We start from the raw sequence: 16,813 nt of genomic DNA on the forward strand, positions 1-16,813 counted from the left end.
TACACACTGTCACAGTGATTTAAGCTGGCAATTTGGCCCTAAAATGAAGAGCATCTCACTTTGTCCCTCCCTATTTTCCTATACATATTCCCACAGAAGAGAGCTTTTGGGGAGGATTAGCTGGGCTGGGGCTGGGCAGTACCTCTGGTCCTTGTTTCGGTGTGCCGTCAGGGCACGGCACCGTGGGACGGCTGCTGCCACAGCCTGGAAATGAAAGCAGCAGGCGGCTGTGCTGAGCCATCTCCCCAGGTCATCCCTTTTCAAAGCTGACACGGACACTAGAAAAGGCTTTTTTCCCCCCTTTCTAGGTCAGCTGGCATTTCAGAGAACCACAGGCACGCCGTCCCGTGGTGGCTGGGGAAGGGGAGGATGCTGGTGGAAGCACAGGGGGCTCTGGAAGCTGTCCCGGCTGCCCAGCAAGCTCTGCACAAGCCCCCTCCGCATGGCACCCAGGTCCCCACGTCCGTCCGTCTGTCCAGCAAGCAGATCACGGCAGTGCAATGGCACAACCAGCCCCGCCTGGAAGCACGACGGCTCAAGTGTGAACCATCATCACCCCTTTCAAACTGAATTTGCAAACAAGAAATACCGTTTTAATATGCAACTGCTCAGGGCCAAAATTTCTCTTTATGTAAAGCATGTATCTAGGTTAAGCAATTCTGTAACGCCTGCTTACCTTATTGCATAGCTGTTTATTTAAAACATCATTAGCAACATTTAATTAACTCTCTAATTGTCCTGTGGAAGGGCTTCCCTCTTTCAAGCACTTTGCCCCAATGCACACACACGGGTCCTGCTACCCCGAGCCCTGGGGGACACTGGGCAAGCCTGGGGACCCGGCGCCCTCCCACCTCTGCCACAGGGTTGGTAGGTGGGCGGTACGGTGACGGGGACCCCGAGACCCTTTTCCCAGGATGAAGGCAGGGCTCTTTCCCAGCTGCTCACCCAGGGGTGCACAGCTGGGGAGACAGAGAAGTTTACCTCGGGAAGCCCCTGGGCTCCACCGTGCTGAGGGGTTGGTTCCCCCAACCCCCAAAACGACCCCGTCCCCTCCCCAGGGACTGCGCAAAGGAACCCAGTCACTACCCGGCTGCGCGGTTCTCATATCAGTTTTAATAGCAACATCAGAGTACTAAATATACACAGGGAAATCGGTATAGGGTGGCATTTACAGTGCTTCCAAATACACAGCTTCGAAGTACAGAGACAAATTAAAAACCACTCGGGAAGAAAACAGTTCTCGCCTGTGTGGCCCCGTGGGCAGCCGGCACCCTGCTGCAATCGCCCTGGCTCACACCGCGGGTGCGCCGGCAGGAACTGCCATGGCCAAAGGCGATGGCCGCTTCCACCGGCAACAGCCTGAAGTTGCCAGAGCATCACACACGTATGCGCTGGATGTCTCGCGGTGAAGGATTTTCCCAGGAAAAGAAAGAAGTACTCAGTGATGTAAAACCGGTTACAAAGTAAAAGCTGTCTCATGTTAGAAAACGGTTTTTGGCAAAATAAAAATAAAGTGTAAACTTCACTGTACATGTCCTATCAAACAAAAAAATAAACCCCTCGGAACCTAAAATAGAAGAATCTGGGTCAGAAATCTGTGCCCTTAGTGTACATTTTTGTGCAACATATACTTTTTCTCAAAGTAAATATTATCTCCACTCGTGACACTATTAAAAATGTACCTACAAATGCTGAGAATAATTCTTAAAAATGCGTGAGAAGCGTTACATGAGATCTGGAGACCAAACCCACGGACTTCTGAAATGGTGAGGGATCTCTTGCTGGTTTTGAAAAAATCACTTACAGATTTTATACCTGGTTGAACAAAAATTCCAACCACATTCATCCTGAAATGGGTGGGCTGAGATAGTACATATATATTTTTGTTCTATATTTTTTTTTTTTTTACAAAATATATAATATGTGTAGAATATCTACTATTTAACTACCATTTTAACTGAACTACCTTCCTTCACAACAAGCTGCCAATGGAGGAGAGGTAACCTGAAATCCGCCCCGGCACATGCTCCCGCGCCCGTTTTGCCTTTGCTGCTCTGACCTCCCGAGGGCAGCGCGAAGGGCACGGAGGCTGGAGACCACTGCGGAGCAGCCTCCCTTGCCGCCTCTCCACTGCCATGGCCAAGGCCACGGCCACGGCCACAGCCTGCCCTTTTCATTAGCTGGGAAGACAGAGTGAAGGTAAACGATCAGATCTGGAGAGATGGGCAGCCGCCCGGGAGCCGCTCTGCCCTGCACGCCCGGGGATGCTACGGGACGTTGCTGCCCTTGGGATAGCTCTGTTTGCCAAAACCCCCCAGGGGATTGAGTACCAAACCCTCGCAATCTGCCCGCTGTACCTGGAGCTGCTGTGATATGGTAGCTCAGACCTATAGCCCCAAACTAGCTGAGTTTGGCACAGAAAAAAGCCCACCAGCGCCGGCCACAGCGAGCAGTGCTGCCCGCAGCTCTCACACAAGGAGTTGCACCAACTCCCTGGCTTGGCAGGAGCAGCGAGTGCTGCAGCTCCTGCTCGGTGTCTGCAAGGAATCTGGATGGAGGAGGGGTCCCGCACAGCCCCGGGAGGTCTGGGCTTGCTGCAGAGCCCGAGGAAGAGCCAGCCTCCCCTATGCCAGGGGGGAGCAGAGCAGCTGCCATCCCTGCACAGGAGCAGCCAGCATTGCCGGCTGGTGACAAAAAGGGCTCATCCCAAGCCATTCTCTAAGACAGAGCCACAAGCAACACACAGGCACACCGCTACACACCTGGGGAATTTGGCAGCCTTTCAGCAGCTGCGACACATTTCTTAGGAGCTATGAAAAGGTTAAGAAATCTGTAAAATTAATAAAAAAGAAGCAAGAAGCAGCTAGCTGGAAGTTTATGGCAAAGCAAGGGTCAAAACTTCTTTTTCCCAAGCTGCCAGATACACAATGAAATAAAACACAGTAAAAAGCTCTGGTTTTCCAAGGGAAGGGCGCACTGGAGGCATAGTTTTGCTAGGCGGTGGTGGACACCTGATGCTGCATCCAGACTGTGCTCTGCGCGGCACCCTGTGCCCGCTGCAGATACTCCCCTGGATTTGCTGCACATCCATTGAGTCCCACCACACGCGTGCCTGCAGCTCCCCAGCATTGCACCACAGCAATGAGACTGCCCCGGACACAGCAGGGATGTTCACAAGGGACATCTGCCACCTTGCTGCTCACAAGCTGCGGCTTTATCCCTTGCAATGCAAACGATACCATCCAGCGCACGGGGCTGTATTTCACGGTGGAACATTCCCTGCTACCTGTGCAATGCTATCAGACTGGGAAACGGGCTCAGCTTCTGAGTGAGAACAGAAAAATCCCTAATTCTCCAAATGTACACACGTCCTTTCTGTCCCTGCACTGGAGCAAGACTCCGCTGCTTGGGCGAGCTGCTCCAGCTGATTCGAAGTACCCAGTGGCATGAGCATTGGCAAAATCTCCCCCATTATTGCTGAATGAGCTTTGGGCTGGCTCAAGCCAATGACACCTGGCACAATCCCCGCGAGCTGAGGATGAAGCTTTGTGTCCAGCAAAGGGCAGTGACAGAAGGGAGCTCGTCTCGAGCTACCACCTGTGGCTGTGGCAGCCAAAAGACCTCAGGGTGAGATGATGTGGCCAAAACGTGGCAAAACTCACGAGGAAACGTGTCTGTGAAGACCATGCCTGCCTGCTTTTTCCACGGCGTGAAAGATCTGCTCCATAGGTCTATTCCATGAAAATGTGACTTTCTGTTTTCATGTCTGTCTTGTATTTTGGCTTTCGTCAATACTAGGGAATGAAATAATCATAGTTCATTTCTTCTTTACTGTGAAAGGCCTTGGGATGCTAGGATGCTGCCTCATCAATCACCGCATATGCAGCTCCAGCCCTTCCCTTCTTCCTTCCCTCCTTCAGGCAGTCGTCCCTTGTTGGTGTGCTTAGCATGCATAGGGATGGGAGGGTTTCTCTGATAAAGTGCAAGTGCTGTTGGTCCTTATAAATAAGGGAAGATTGTGCATCTACTTTTGTTCCTCGGTTCACCGCTCATCTCTCAGTGACCAGGACGTGTCCTTCTTGCAGACTATGTGGAAAGCTCATGCAAAGCCTGCCATCAGAAACCTGCTCCTGTCGTCTGGGGCCAAAGTTATTTGCCTTCATTCTCTCTCCCTCTCACACACACAGACACACAGACACAGACACACACACACACACATTTTCCTCTCCTTGCCTCCAGCTCTGCAGGGAATTTCCCAGGAGCTGAGTGCCAGGTTCAAGGCAGGGCGCCTCTCCATCACCATCATCATCACCGCCAGCACCAGTGCTGCCCGCCCTCCCAGCCCCCAGCTCCGCCTGACGACTCTCCTTCAGGCAGCGTGTTCCATACACGCAGAAATACAGAACGATGCTTCAAACTCTCGGGAACGAGGGAGTCAAGATATATTTCATGATGTCAAATTGCTATTGAGCTTACACTGGAGTCCCCACAAGAACTACTGGGTGCAGCCAGCACATACAAATAAACAGGAAGATCAATGGGTGAAGCACAACAGACGCGGCTCCCGAGCTGGAGTGGATTGATGCCAGCAAAGTCAAATGAAGAAGGAGAATTCAAAAACTATGCCAGCAAGGGTAATTTGCAGGGGCTGCACCATTTACAACAGTAGAACACAAACATCCGAGCGTACTGAGATGACAGATCACCTTGGAGTCGTCGCTCAGAATCTGCACTCCTTGTGTGGGTTTTTGGCTGATCCCAGCAGAGCCTGGCTCTAGGGCAGCCCTGGGGCCAGCAGCACCCAGGGCATCCCCTGCACAGCCACTGCATGGGGGCATCCACCATCCAAGCAGGGTAACGCATCGTGCTTTTAATTGCACCCCACTGCAGCCCAGAGCCTCCCTGGCGCCCAGGTGAGGCTGCCTGCGGTGGGGCTGGGACCTCCCGCAGTGCCATGCCTCCCTGTTTTGGGGCAGAATCCTGGCACACCCCGAGGGCAAACATTCCCCATGTTTCTCAGGGAAGGCCAAAGCCTGGGGGGCTTGCTCCTCCAGTGAGACACCATCCCCTGCCTCAGAAGTATCCTGGGCAGGCATCCCACCCACCACCCTGGAGTGCCGCCCAGCAGACACCCCTCAGCGCCCAGCCCCATCATTGCAAGGTTTGCTTTTAAGAAACACACACAAAGATGAGATCTCTACTCCGCTGCCAAAGTCTAAGGGGACCCAGACCTGTTCAAAACCCTCCAACACCAAGACCCAGCCCCAGGGACGCGAATCTCTGCTGCCGCCTATGCCCGCCCAGCTCAGTGTTCACAAGAAACCACCTCCGCAGAAGGAATGGGTTCAGTCATGGACTAAAACCTGGCCAGGAGCAACAGGAACCCTCCTCCTCCTCTCTGGCTGCCGGTCGGCAGTGACCCGGGTGCAGAATGCACCCAAGGCGATGCTCGAGGCTCATTGGAGTTGCAGGGATTGTTGCCAGCGCCTTCAGAGATGCTCGGTTTAAGCCTGCAGGTAATCATCAGGTCTGGCAAGGAAGACTTCTTCCCAGGGCAGCTTCCAAAAATTCAGGAAAAATAATCCAGACTGTGCAATTCCATCAGAAAGGGACAGAAAAGGATACGGAAACAAGAGACTGCACATGAAGCTATATGCAATGCCAGAAGTTTCTACTTCCTTTTTTTTTTTTTTTTTTTTTTTAACTGCAAGTTCATTGTAATAAAGAAATGGAGCTGAGTAATTAGTGGATGAGTAGAAATGCATATCTGGACAATTCTAAAAAATCGCTAGTATTTACCAAGGGCAGTTACAAAAAAGAACTGGAGGACTTTGGTCTGAACTCTGCTGTCATTCCCACCCATGTAACGTTGCAGCAACCCAACCGAGACCCACTGCGGTGTCTGACGTGAAGCAGACCCTCACTTGAGTTGTACGGGACCCCTCTGCAAGCTTTGCCTTGGCACCATCTACATGGGCAAGCCCAGGCTTGGCACAGGGCACATGTTAAAGAGCAGAAGCAAAGTGTGGTGAGACACTGGGCATGTTGGGAGACCCCAGCCCGCTGCCACTATCCCCCCCTCCTGCCTGGCTCTCCCAGCCGTGCCAGTTTGGAGGGGCACGGCATGGCATGGCACAGCTTGCTGCACCAACAGCAGCACCTGACTCCATGGAAAGACTTGGACAGGGGGGCTTGCTGGTGGGCTGGCATGCTCATCAGCACCCACCAAAACCACCCACCTCTGCAGGAGCTGGATGGGCGATGTGACACGTTTCTAGAGCAACACACCAAACCAGAGGCAGCAGAACCATACTTCCCTGGCAAACTGTTGGGCAAAAGTCCCTTTTTAATGGTATTAAGTGACCCCCGTGATTGTGGACAGTGGAATGCATCTTCTCCTGCCGTGGCAGACCCAGCCAAGACCAGGAGAGCAAAGGAAGAGGCTCCCCGGAGCTCGCTGGCCTTGGGCTAGCTCAGGAGGCCATAGGCTCGTTCCTCTCATGTTTCTCACAAAGGGCTGAGCAAGCTTTGGTGTTGTGACAAATTCAGAAGCCATTAAAAAAAACCCACCTCCCACATCTTCTCCTAAAATTTATCTCTTCTGCCAAAAGAGGCTGATCTTTTGACAGTCCACAGCTAAAAGCCATCCCCAGCCAGCCCCAAGGCATCACACCTGACACAGCAGGGACCACAGCTCCATGAAATAAGGGCAGGCACAGGCTTGCAGGCTTCATCCTATCTATCTTGATGAGGTATCAGGCTACAGAAGGCTGGACGCACCCTTCACCACCACCACCTCCAGCGAGCTGCCACGAGCCAGGGGACCCGCCTGCTGCGAGCTGCCTGCTCACCCTGCCCTGCCCCGCAACCTGCCGCCCTGCTGCGGGGAACATCTCCCCCGCGGGGGCCAGGGGGAGCGGAAGCATGAACTGCCCCATGCACACGCAGCATCCCGTGTCGGGGAAAGGGGCTTGCACCAGGCGGGTGCAGCCAGGAGCCCTACAGCAGTGGGGCAGGTGGGAGAGAGGGGAGCACCTCTGCTGCCCGCTCCTCTCGCCACGCCATTACGCCTCCTCTGACGGCCTACAGCAGGAATGCACTTTGTGAATTTGGCCCAGATGCATCCTTCTAGCTCTAATCCCAGCCCATGTCCGTTCTCCTTTCCCTCCAGACCAGCCTCCAGAGCGCTCTGCCATCCCCTCCACAGCTGGAGGAACCATGGGGCAGCGCAGCCCTGCTCCGGCTGTTTTTTGGGAAGCCTCTCCCCTGCTCCCACCAGCAGCCCACCGTGCCGCCCCAGCTGGCCCCCACCGCTCGCTGCTGCCATCACGTCACCACCGTTGGAAAAGCATTTCCAAAAAGAACCAAAACTATATATATATATATATGTATACATACATATATATGTTTATACATACACACACACTTATATATATGTATATATGTCTACCTATATATACACATATAGGTTTGAAAGGCAAGCTGCCAAAGTAGAAAACATCGGTTCACCTAGTTTGTATTATGCACGTTAAAGAAACGAGACTTTTAGCCCATGACATCTTCTTTAAAAATGAGTATTTAAGATCTTCAAAAATTGCTACAGTACAAAAAGTGTTTGTGTGTGTATATATATCTTTTCTCTCTACATATATTGTATGTATGTACGTTTATGGACCGGAATGAATGATCCCAGCAGAAGAGACACCCCATTCGTCCTCCACAACGTTTCTAGGCGTTATCGACTTAGCTTCAGCTTCTCGTGAAGTCTTTGCATCGGTACATGGCACATAATGGTATTATTGGCACAGGTTCAGAGTCACGGTCCAAATCCAGGCTCCAGGCGCTCAGTCCTTCCCTCTCAGTCCCCCGCCGGTTCCTCTTCCTCCACAGGATTCTTTGCTCACACATTTCTCTTTCTCTTCTCCAAAAAACGCGCTCCTTGAAAAATGCAGTTACCTATAGGCGTGTTCATTTTTATAAAAATATATTTGGCCCATAGAACGCTGCTCTTTGAGTCTCCTACTGGTAAACAGAAATGGTAGGTACAGGTAACCCATTATTTTTTTATATTTTTTACAGGTTCACCAATGGAATCCTGTTAAGGATGAGAAAAAAAACCAAAGATTAAGTTACAACAGGGAAACGCATCGTGACTCACACTGCTCCTTTTAGCCCCCCCCCAGGAGCCCGGAGGTTCCCCCCTCCTCCCAGGAGCAGCTCCGCAGGGCTCAGGGCAGCAAACCCAAACAGCAGCAGGCGAGCATCCCGGGGGAGCAGAGGATGGAGGAAGCGGGACGGCCGTGACCTCCTCCTCCCCAGCTGCCAGCCCGCGTTTGGGACTGGGACCACTGGTTGTGCCTCCCTGGAGGAGCCGCAGCCTTGCCTGGCTCGCTTCCAGCTGTGCTTGGAACAGCACTGGGGACGTGTTGGGCCGGGGATGCTTTGGCAAGTGGTGGGAGTGACTGAGAGGCTTCAGTGTGCCTTACTGCACACTTCCAACTCCTCCAGCCCATTTCCAAAACGTGATTAGCTTCTGATTGTCCCTACGCTCTGGACCTTTACGCACTTGGGCTAAGAGCAGTGAGTGCTCTGGCAGATGAGAAGACGATGATGAGTCCTAACAAGATTTTCTAAAGTTAAATGCCCTAAAGAAATCAATAGGGAATTGGTTAAGCATCAAAAACAGAGATCCTATTGAAGTTCTTCTTAAGCTATTTATTTGCCGTCTTCTGAAAGATCTCTCCCTAGTAATCTTTAGAACAATTACTCCCCATCATTAGCATGCAGCCACTCATTTTACGAGCATGTGGCTTTAGGTACAGCGATACATGCTGTAATACGGCTCCGTGTGCCTGACAGCTACCCACGTGTGGGCTTTCTATCCTGCAGGTACAAATACAGCAGGTGCAGGGGTGCTGCCTACAGTGGGCTGGTGACACACATGCCCTAATTTACGCTGCTTAGATTTAGATTTAGAAATGCAATATGCTTTTTGTTCAAGTGTTCTTTCTTCAACATTATTTTTAAGCAAGATGCCCAATGTATGCCATCTCTAAGAACAACGCTGAAATCTTAATTAGCGAGACAGATTTTACAGAGTCCTTAATCTCCCGCACCGGGCTGTGTTGGGACCGCTGTTATGCCACTGAAGACAAGCCTGGATTTTTTATGATGACTCATTATCTGTTAATGTTAATACAAACCATTTGCTGTTGTTAGGCAGAACGGGGCCATCACAGCAGCTGCTCGCCGTGTTCAAAGCATGGAATTAACATACAATACTGTAAATTTCAACTGCCTTGTGCAAAAGCAAGGGTCACATCAATGTTACTGCACCGATATGATTTTCAGGTCTCAAATTGCCACTTCCCAAACAGCGATGCCGAACACTTACGTAGTTCTGGATGAATGCTGTTCAATGCGTGCATCGCAGGATGTACAATTTATATTGTATTCCAAATAGCCTCTTTGTGCAAAGTAGGTCAGCGTTTGATCAACCTTACAGATTTTTGTATAATCTCATTCCATGGGGTTTTTCAGTCAAAGAGAGTGGGATTAAGGACAAGAATAACGCCAAATCTCAAACTTCATTTCAGAAAGCCCCAAAGCCAGTATGAAATCAAACCAAAACAACCACAGTTTGCTGGGGTACCCGGCCAAAGCCACTTGAGCCTTCAGCAAATTTCACCTTTTGGTTACTGAAAGGGTGGTTTCTCCTGCCTCTGCCTTGGCGCTGTCTTCTCTTCCATCTGCCATGGTCAGGGCACAGGGTGTTTTGCTGCTTATACCCCCGTGCAGGTAATCCCTCAGTGAGTTGCCTGGCACAAACGCTTTAACTGACTCCCTTTACTCTTCACCTAATCCAGCCTTGGGCCACACTGCTGCTGCAGCATCCTTACGCTGGGCTGCCACGGATGGGCCAGGTCTGCTCTTTGCAGGCACAGCCGGCGGGCTCTGCCTGCTGCTGAGGTGTGACATCCCTTCACAAGCCAGCGCTCCAGCGGGGCCCGACAGCCAGTGGAGGCAATCTGCTGGGAAGCTCCAACAGCTGCTCACTGCAGGCGACATCACCTGCACCGGGGGGGGGGACACGACTGGCACCCTGGTGGCAACTGTGCCAGCAGCACAAGAACCCTCCCCATGGCTCCTGTTGGGACGGGATGAACCTGACCCCAGGAAAAAAAAATTCAGCATCTGCTTGGCTTGTAACTAGATGAGTTTCACCAGGTTTCCTGACACAACCTCAGTGCTGCCTGCAAGTCTCCAGGCTGGAGACTGCTCTGCGGTGCTGTCCCTTACATCTGCTCCCTGCAACCGCTCAGCCCAGCCTTACGATGCCATCAGCATCGTCAAATGCCAGACTGCCATTTAGGCAGCACGATGTTCGGTACTTGCACAGTGCTGATGGACTGTAATGTGAAGTCCGCATTAAACTCCAACCACCCTCCCGGTGCTCATCTAGTCAAAATGTCTGCACAGCCTCTCTGCCCTGCCATCCCTGCCTCTGGCCACACCATCCATCTCGTGCCTTCAGCTCTGACTCTACATGTTCAGCAGCACTAATTTGCTTATTAGACAGCTAAGAGCTGCAAAGTGCCATCAATAGAAACTCACAAAGCACTCCGAGCCTTTCCAAGGAGAGAAGTTTCTGTCATGGAGACTGGTGCAGCATCTGACCCCTCCTGGTGCATGGCTGTGTGCCTGGGAGAGCCCCCCGCTCTGCTTACCCCAGCTGCCAGGGTGTTCCACTTGTGCTGCCCACTGTCCCCTGTGCAGGCCGGGAGAAAGGGGCTGGGAAGAGAAAGCTGCATGCAACCCCTCCGGCCAGGAAGCTCCACGTACTCTAGAGCATCCTTCCACCTCTGCCGAGATGCAGCAGGTCAACATCAACTGTCACCTTCAGGCTACACTGCTGCTGCTGGCAAAGCCAGCCAGGAAAAGAGCCATCCCTCCAGAAGAGGGGCAGCCCAAAGCAGCTGCTTCTCCTCTTCCACCAGCCTCTCCTCTAAAAACAAGAGCTGGAAAAGCATCCTCAGTCCCACCGCTCCTCCTGTGCTTAGCAGCATCTGTCCAGTGACAGTATAAGGCCACCAAGAGGACAGGGAACAGCCTACCAGGGAGCTTATCTCAATGCCATCTGCTCTCGGATGGTTTTACCTTACAGTGACATGTAAAACTTGAAATATTCATTTTTTTCTGCTGGATGTCCCAACTGGCACATATGCATTCATGCAAAAAGCTGTTTGCATGGGGTTGCAATGCATCTTTCAAGTGCAGGCTCCTGGGGAGCTGCAGGGAGCCGTGCTGACCGCCACAGGCTGTGGGGCAAGCACTGGGCTGTGGGACAAGCATCGGGCTGCAGGGCAAGCACCGAGCTGCAGGGACAGCCGTGCAGTGCCACCACGCAGAGCGAAGCCTGCTCAGAAGGCACACACATCATGACCCTGGCAGCTCCACGCTCTAACAACCATGCCCTGGCAAGAAAGTGTAGGCAGCTGTGCATGGGAAAAAGTACAGTGTGGAAAAATTATTAAGCAGCCTTTTTCTGAACCTCTAAAGGATTTGCGTTGACCCCATATGGGGATGAGGGCAGCTTCTCCTGTTATCTGTGCTGTGGTGACAATCCCTACGTCACTCCCCACATACAGCAGGGATCTATGGCAGTCACGTGGGTTTTACCATGATGTACCACATATGCACGTGTGTTCCAGAAACATCCTGGTGCAAATACACATATGCATGAGCACGCATGCAGAGAACAGGCTTTGAATTAATCTCATTTTGCTAACATTAATGAAACCAAACATCAGCTTCCAGAACTGTATAAATAATTGAAACACTATTACAGAGCTAATGCTCCAGGTACGACTCAGATAGATTTTTCCAGAGTACGTCAATATGCATTTTATGGATTCCATGAAAACGGGTCAATAAGAATTTCAAGGATTTAATAAGGCACAATGGACCAGCTTTGGACTATTTAAAGAAATCCATGGAGATGACCAGGGTGCAGTCTTCAGCACGGAGTTTCACAGGACCTCGGGCAGGAGTGGTGGGAATTGCACAGGCCTCCCACAGCAGGCAACAGCTCGGAGCTGCCCATTCTCCTTCCCTCTACTTCAGGCAAGAGAGCTGCTGATGGCATCTGAGTGTGACTGGCTTGGGGTTTGTGTTGGCTTTTTTAAAAAAATCATTTCAAGGCAATGGACAGACATCACCAACTGCAAAGCCCATGGTGGAAAAGGGGCAGTGGATTATTGCTGTTTGCTTTCTGAAGCTAGCATCCGCATGTGCTGTTGAGGAAGACCCTGCAGACCCTCTCTGTTTCTCATCCAGCTGCCCTTCCCCCAGCCAGGAGGGGCTCTTGGGGGCAGAGCTGCCCCGGCTGAGCCGTGAGTCATGTCAGCGAGACCCCATGAGCAAAGATGCTGGTGGGCAGACAGCTGAACCTTTGCTTTCTACTTTTTCTGCCCTCCGCCGTGGGCAGAGGCACACCTCACCTTGCCAGCCCAGACACAGCCAGCCCCGAGCACAGCCGACACCATTAACTTTTTATTCCCTTCCATTCTAATCTAATTATATTTCTGTGTTCAATAGCTGAGCATAATGTTAAACAGGCTATTCTGAGCAAGCTGCAGTCAGGGAAGGCTGGAAATTTCATTTACACTGAATATATGATTCATTACAGCAGGGACTTGGGACAGACCAATTAATTCACCTGAGCGTGTGGCTCGAACGGGCACCACTGCCCTGCGGTGAGCTGGCACATGATGAACCCTAATTGCTTTTCCTGCCACCACTATCGGCCGTGCCACCTTCAAAAACAATACAAGGAGGTGAAAACGGCTCAAGCCAACTGAAAAAAAAAAAAAAAAGAAATCCCACAACAATGTACTGTTGAAACCAGCACAACATCTTTGTACCCCTTTGGTTGCAGCAGTACCCAAGGTGTGAACCTGGCTGCTGGGGACTGCGCACACAGGCTTGCAGGGTCGGCTCCCCGCAGAGCAAGGAGGGGCATGGGAGCAGGAGGAGGAGGAGGACAACGACCCTGGCACCATCTCAGCAGGAGCATGGAAGGGTTTATGACAGCAAACATCATCAAATGAGCTTTGAGGTACCAAAGGAACGTGCACGTCAGATGCATGACTCTTGAATGAGACAGGCTGTCCATCATGCAACAAGAGGTTAATTACAGATCAGGCCATTTCACAGCACGAAAATTACTATTGCTTGTCGAGGTTTTTAGAGGTGGGCTGGAACCACAGGATCAGGCTGAAGTTCAAGGCTGCCCCAGGCGTACTTCTCTCTCAAGTCCACATCCATCCCTGCCTTTTAGCTTGGGCCTGGCTGCAATTCACCTCCATGGAAAAGCCAACATCCCATCCATAGCAGGAGATGTGTCCGGCCACCCCAGCCAGGTGAGCCACCCTGCTTGGGTCCGACCGTCCCAAAAGAAGTGTAAGCAGGAGGATGGCACCAGGCAGGGAAGAGAGCGGCTGCTCATGGGCAGGGGACAATGGGCACGGGATGGATGTGGGATGGGCACAGGATGGACGCGGGGGGAGCACGGTACGTACCAGGAAACAGCCCGATGGCGTCTGCCCTGCCCCCAGAAGTCAAACAGGCTTCGGCCAGTCAGCAGGAGATTTCAAACCATTTCTCAGACACAAAGGCCACGGGAATAAGATGCCGGTCAGAAGAAGAGGGTCTGCAGCGAGCAGAAAAAGGGGCTTGCATGTGCTGGTATGTAACACAGAAGGAGCAAGCCAAGGTGGCCTGCTGTAAAATCAGCTTTTTGAGAGGCAAAACTCCCCCAAATATCTCAAAAGTAATGCTTTGAATGGGCTTATTGGCCTTGGAAACCAGGGTGGTGCAAAGCAGAGAAAGAAGAAGAAAAAGTTGGACTGCAATACTGAATGTTTTTATCCCTGTGCACAAGCACCTTGTAACACAGCCAAATGCTCTGAGGATACTGACCCCCAAAGGGCAGCAGGACATCCCCTATCTGCCACCTCCCCACCACCGAACAGCAGCACTGCCCCGCACCGCCCACCTCTGCCGTGCCCACCACCTGCACGGCACACCTGGAAACGCACCGCGGCCAACGGGATCCCAGAAAGCATCACCTGAGGGCATAAAAGCCACAACCCCTTCCAGCCAAAGGGCACCCCTTCATCGCTTGGCCGGGGTTCACATCAAGATCAACGCACGCATACGTTCAACGAAATGGTTTGAAAATCCCTGCCAATTCTCCGCCTTCCAAGATCTGAGGAAACCCTGAAAAACGTGAACTAGCAAAACCCCATGCACACGCAGAAGATGATGCTTAACAAGATGTCTATCAAGCTGTTGGCTTCCAGGCTTCTGTCCTTCATGCAGGTAGACATCAGCGGCGCGTGGCACGCATGCCACGGTCCAGCCAGGCTGTGTGCAGTGCTAGTTGCTCATTTTCCCCCTCATAACTCTCCTGCTGATTTTTCCTTGAGCTCTGATGGGGGACATGTGTTTACTGTGTGGTCAAACTGCCTCAGCACCCAGTGAAAGGGCTCTGGGAGCCAGCCCAGGGCACAGGGAGAGGTCAGTTCTGACCACCTCCCTCCCCGTGCCGGCACGGGGCACACAGAGCGAGAGCTCGCATCTTCTACACCACGCCGCCAGCTGCTATGGAGCCCCCTTGCTAATGAATCATTATTTTACGCCAGACAAACGGTTCATTTGGCTCTCACTGCCTGCTCCTCCATTAATCATCCCGCTCATTCGCAACCCAGCAGCTCTTTCGATGCCACTTAGGAGACAGCACGAATGCTGGAAGATGGATCCAGCGGCGTTTTACGTGCTGGCGGCAACAGCTGGGAACTGAAAAATGTGCGGTGCCGCACGCTGTCAGGGCTGGCCGAGCTGGGCGCAGGGTCGGGCGTGCAGCAAGGGGCTGCCGAGCCGCCCACCCACCCTCATCAGCGGGGTGAGAGGTCCAGCGGCGGGGCACATCCTGAGACACAGGGTGGGTGAGAATCGTAGCTCAAAGAGCCAGGGGAAGGCAGCTCTGCCATGCGCCCCCCCGGCATCTCCTGCCCATGGGCATCACTCCTGGCCAAGGGACCCCCAGCCCCGGAGCAGGACGGCACTCCCCGACCTGCAGTGAAACCGCGCTGGCCACCTCACCTGTTTCCGTTGAAGGTTGTTTTATAATCCCCGGGCGAATGCAATGCCTCCTCTGCGTAGACAGGCACGGGGGTCCGGACACACTCGTGGGAGCACTGCAGCGTCTCGTTGTAGGCGGTGAAGATGTCGAGGGCGCTGGGCACGCGGGCGGGGGCGAAGTCGGTCAGGTTCTGGCAGCTCTCCTCTTGCTGGTCCAGCTTGCGCTGGTGGCTGTTGCGCCGTGGGCGCCCACTCTGTGCGCAGCTGGGGCGGCGGGGGAGAGAAGAAGGGACACGACGCACCACGCGTCGCTGATGCTCAGCAGAACTCGTGTTACCAGCCATTCATTACACATCGCTCAATATTAGCTTAGAATTCAGGCACTTTGGAAAGCTCAGCCACAATCAAGCAGGCATTTGGCTCGCCTTTTTTTTTTTTAAGGATCAGATTTAAATTTTAGATACAAGCTTTCTATCATCAGAGGAATTACTTAACAAGTCATACGTTTATACCTGCAGGAAATGAAAGCCTTTTTTTAAGCAAAAAGATGTTGGTGAGAACAATGAAGTGAAACCCTTTCCATCTGGGAAGCACCAAAAGGTTTTAAGTTATCAGGATAAATAAGCTCAGAAACGGGTCTGACACAGCAGACATGCTCAGCCGAGGGACAGCTGGCAGGGCAGCCCTGCTCCCTGGTGACTCCAGTGGCTCCGGAGGCTCCAACAGGATCTCAGGGCTGTGCAGCACTTCTGGTACGGTACGTATGAAACGGGAAGAGCACCAGCTAGCAGGAACCCCCCCTCAGCCAGGCTGGTCCTGTTTAAGGGTCTAGACGTTGATTTCATTAAGATGTCACTTTTTTCCAAACAGGATTGACAGTACCTGTTGTAATGCTGGAGTTTCGGAATATTGCAGCTCCGAGGGTGGGGGAGCTGGGGACGCTGTGCTGCCTGCGCTGGGGGACCTGTGGGGCTCCCCTGGGAGTGGCACAGGTTGGGCTGTCGGCATCTGCCAGCAGCGGGGCACAGCCTGCTCTGCACCAGCTGATGCACCCGAAAGTGACAGCCACTAAAATAACCATCACCCCACCACGGCACATTTGCAGGAGGAGTACCGACAAGAAGGACACTTGCATGGCACGTGGCCATCGCTCACCTGTCCTGCCCGAGGGGAACAGGTGCCGGCCAAAGCACAGGGGCAGAGATCTCATCCTGTCTGGGACCAGGGACTAAGCCTGTGATCTGGGTCAGCTCTGCCATGGAGCCTGCAGCCAGCGTGCGGCCAGCCCTCACCAGTACAAGCAGAGCTGGAGGCAGCCTGACACGCGGTGTGAAAAACTGAAGCAGTTCGGCAAATGTTAAAGCTGAGCAAACTCAACGAGGTGCTGCTTTTTTGCCTGGGACACGTCTGACTGCTGATCGCACTTGCCTCTGGGTATTCTCCAGTGATTTCCCAGTTTCACTTATTGTGAACAATTTCTATTCTACACTGATCACCGTATTTATTTCCTCCCGCCCCCGCCCCCGGCTTCAGCATGAGCTTACTCGAGCTGCTCTGCCAAGCTGCAGTCGGCCGGATCAGTGACATGGACTGCTTAGGACGGCTATTAGAGAAAAATCCCAGAAGTGTTTTATAAAGTATTTTCCCCTCTCCTTCACTGAAATACTAC

General features: G+C 52.5%; 1 protein-coding gene across 3 annotated transcripts in view; it reads right to left on the minus strand.

The window, feature by feature from the left end:
• Window positions 1–1,093: 1,093 nt before the first annotated feature.
• AJAP1 (adherens junctions associated protein 1) overlaps window positions 1,094–16,813 on the minus strand; it is a 47,039-nt gene continuing 31,319 nt past the window's right edge. For 2 of the 3 annotated variants that reach the window (XM_056332872.1, XM_056332870.1), the window contains exons 4-6: window positions 15,166–15,408; window positions 13,581–13,711; window positions 1,094–8,095 (exon numbers count right to left, since the gene is read on the minus strand). In XM_056332872.1, coding sequence (XP_056188847.1) covers window positions 13,639–13,711; window positions 15,166–15,408 — 316 coding nt within the window. In that variant the 3' untranslated portion in view covers window positions 1,094–8,095; window positions 13,581–13,638. The remainder of the gene's footprint in view (window positions 8,096–13,580; window positions 13,712–15,165; window positions 15,409–16,813) is intronic. The other variant, XM_056332871.1, reaches the window with a different exon arrangement.

The sequence above is a fragment of the Falco biarmicus genome, chromosome 3, assembly GCF_023638135.1.
Source record: "Falco biarmicus isolate bFalBia1 chromosome 3, bFalBia1.pri, whole genome shotgun sequence".
Taxonomy (NCBI): Eukaryota; Metazoa; Chordata; class Aves; order Falconiformes; family Falconidae; genus Falco; species Falco biarmicus.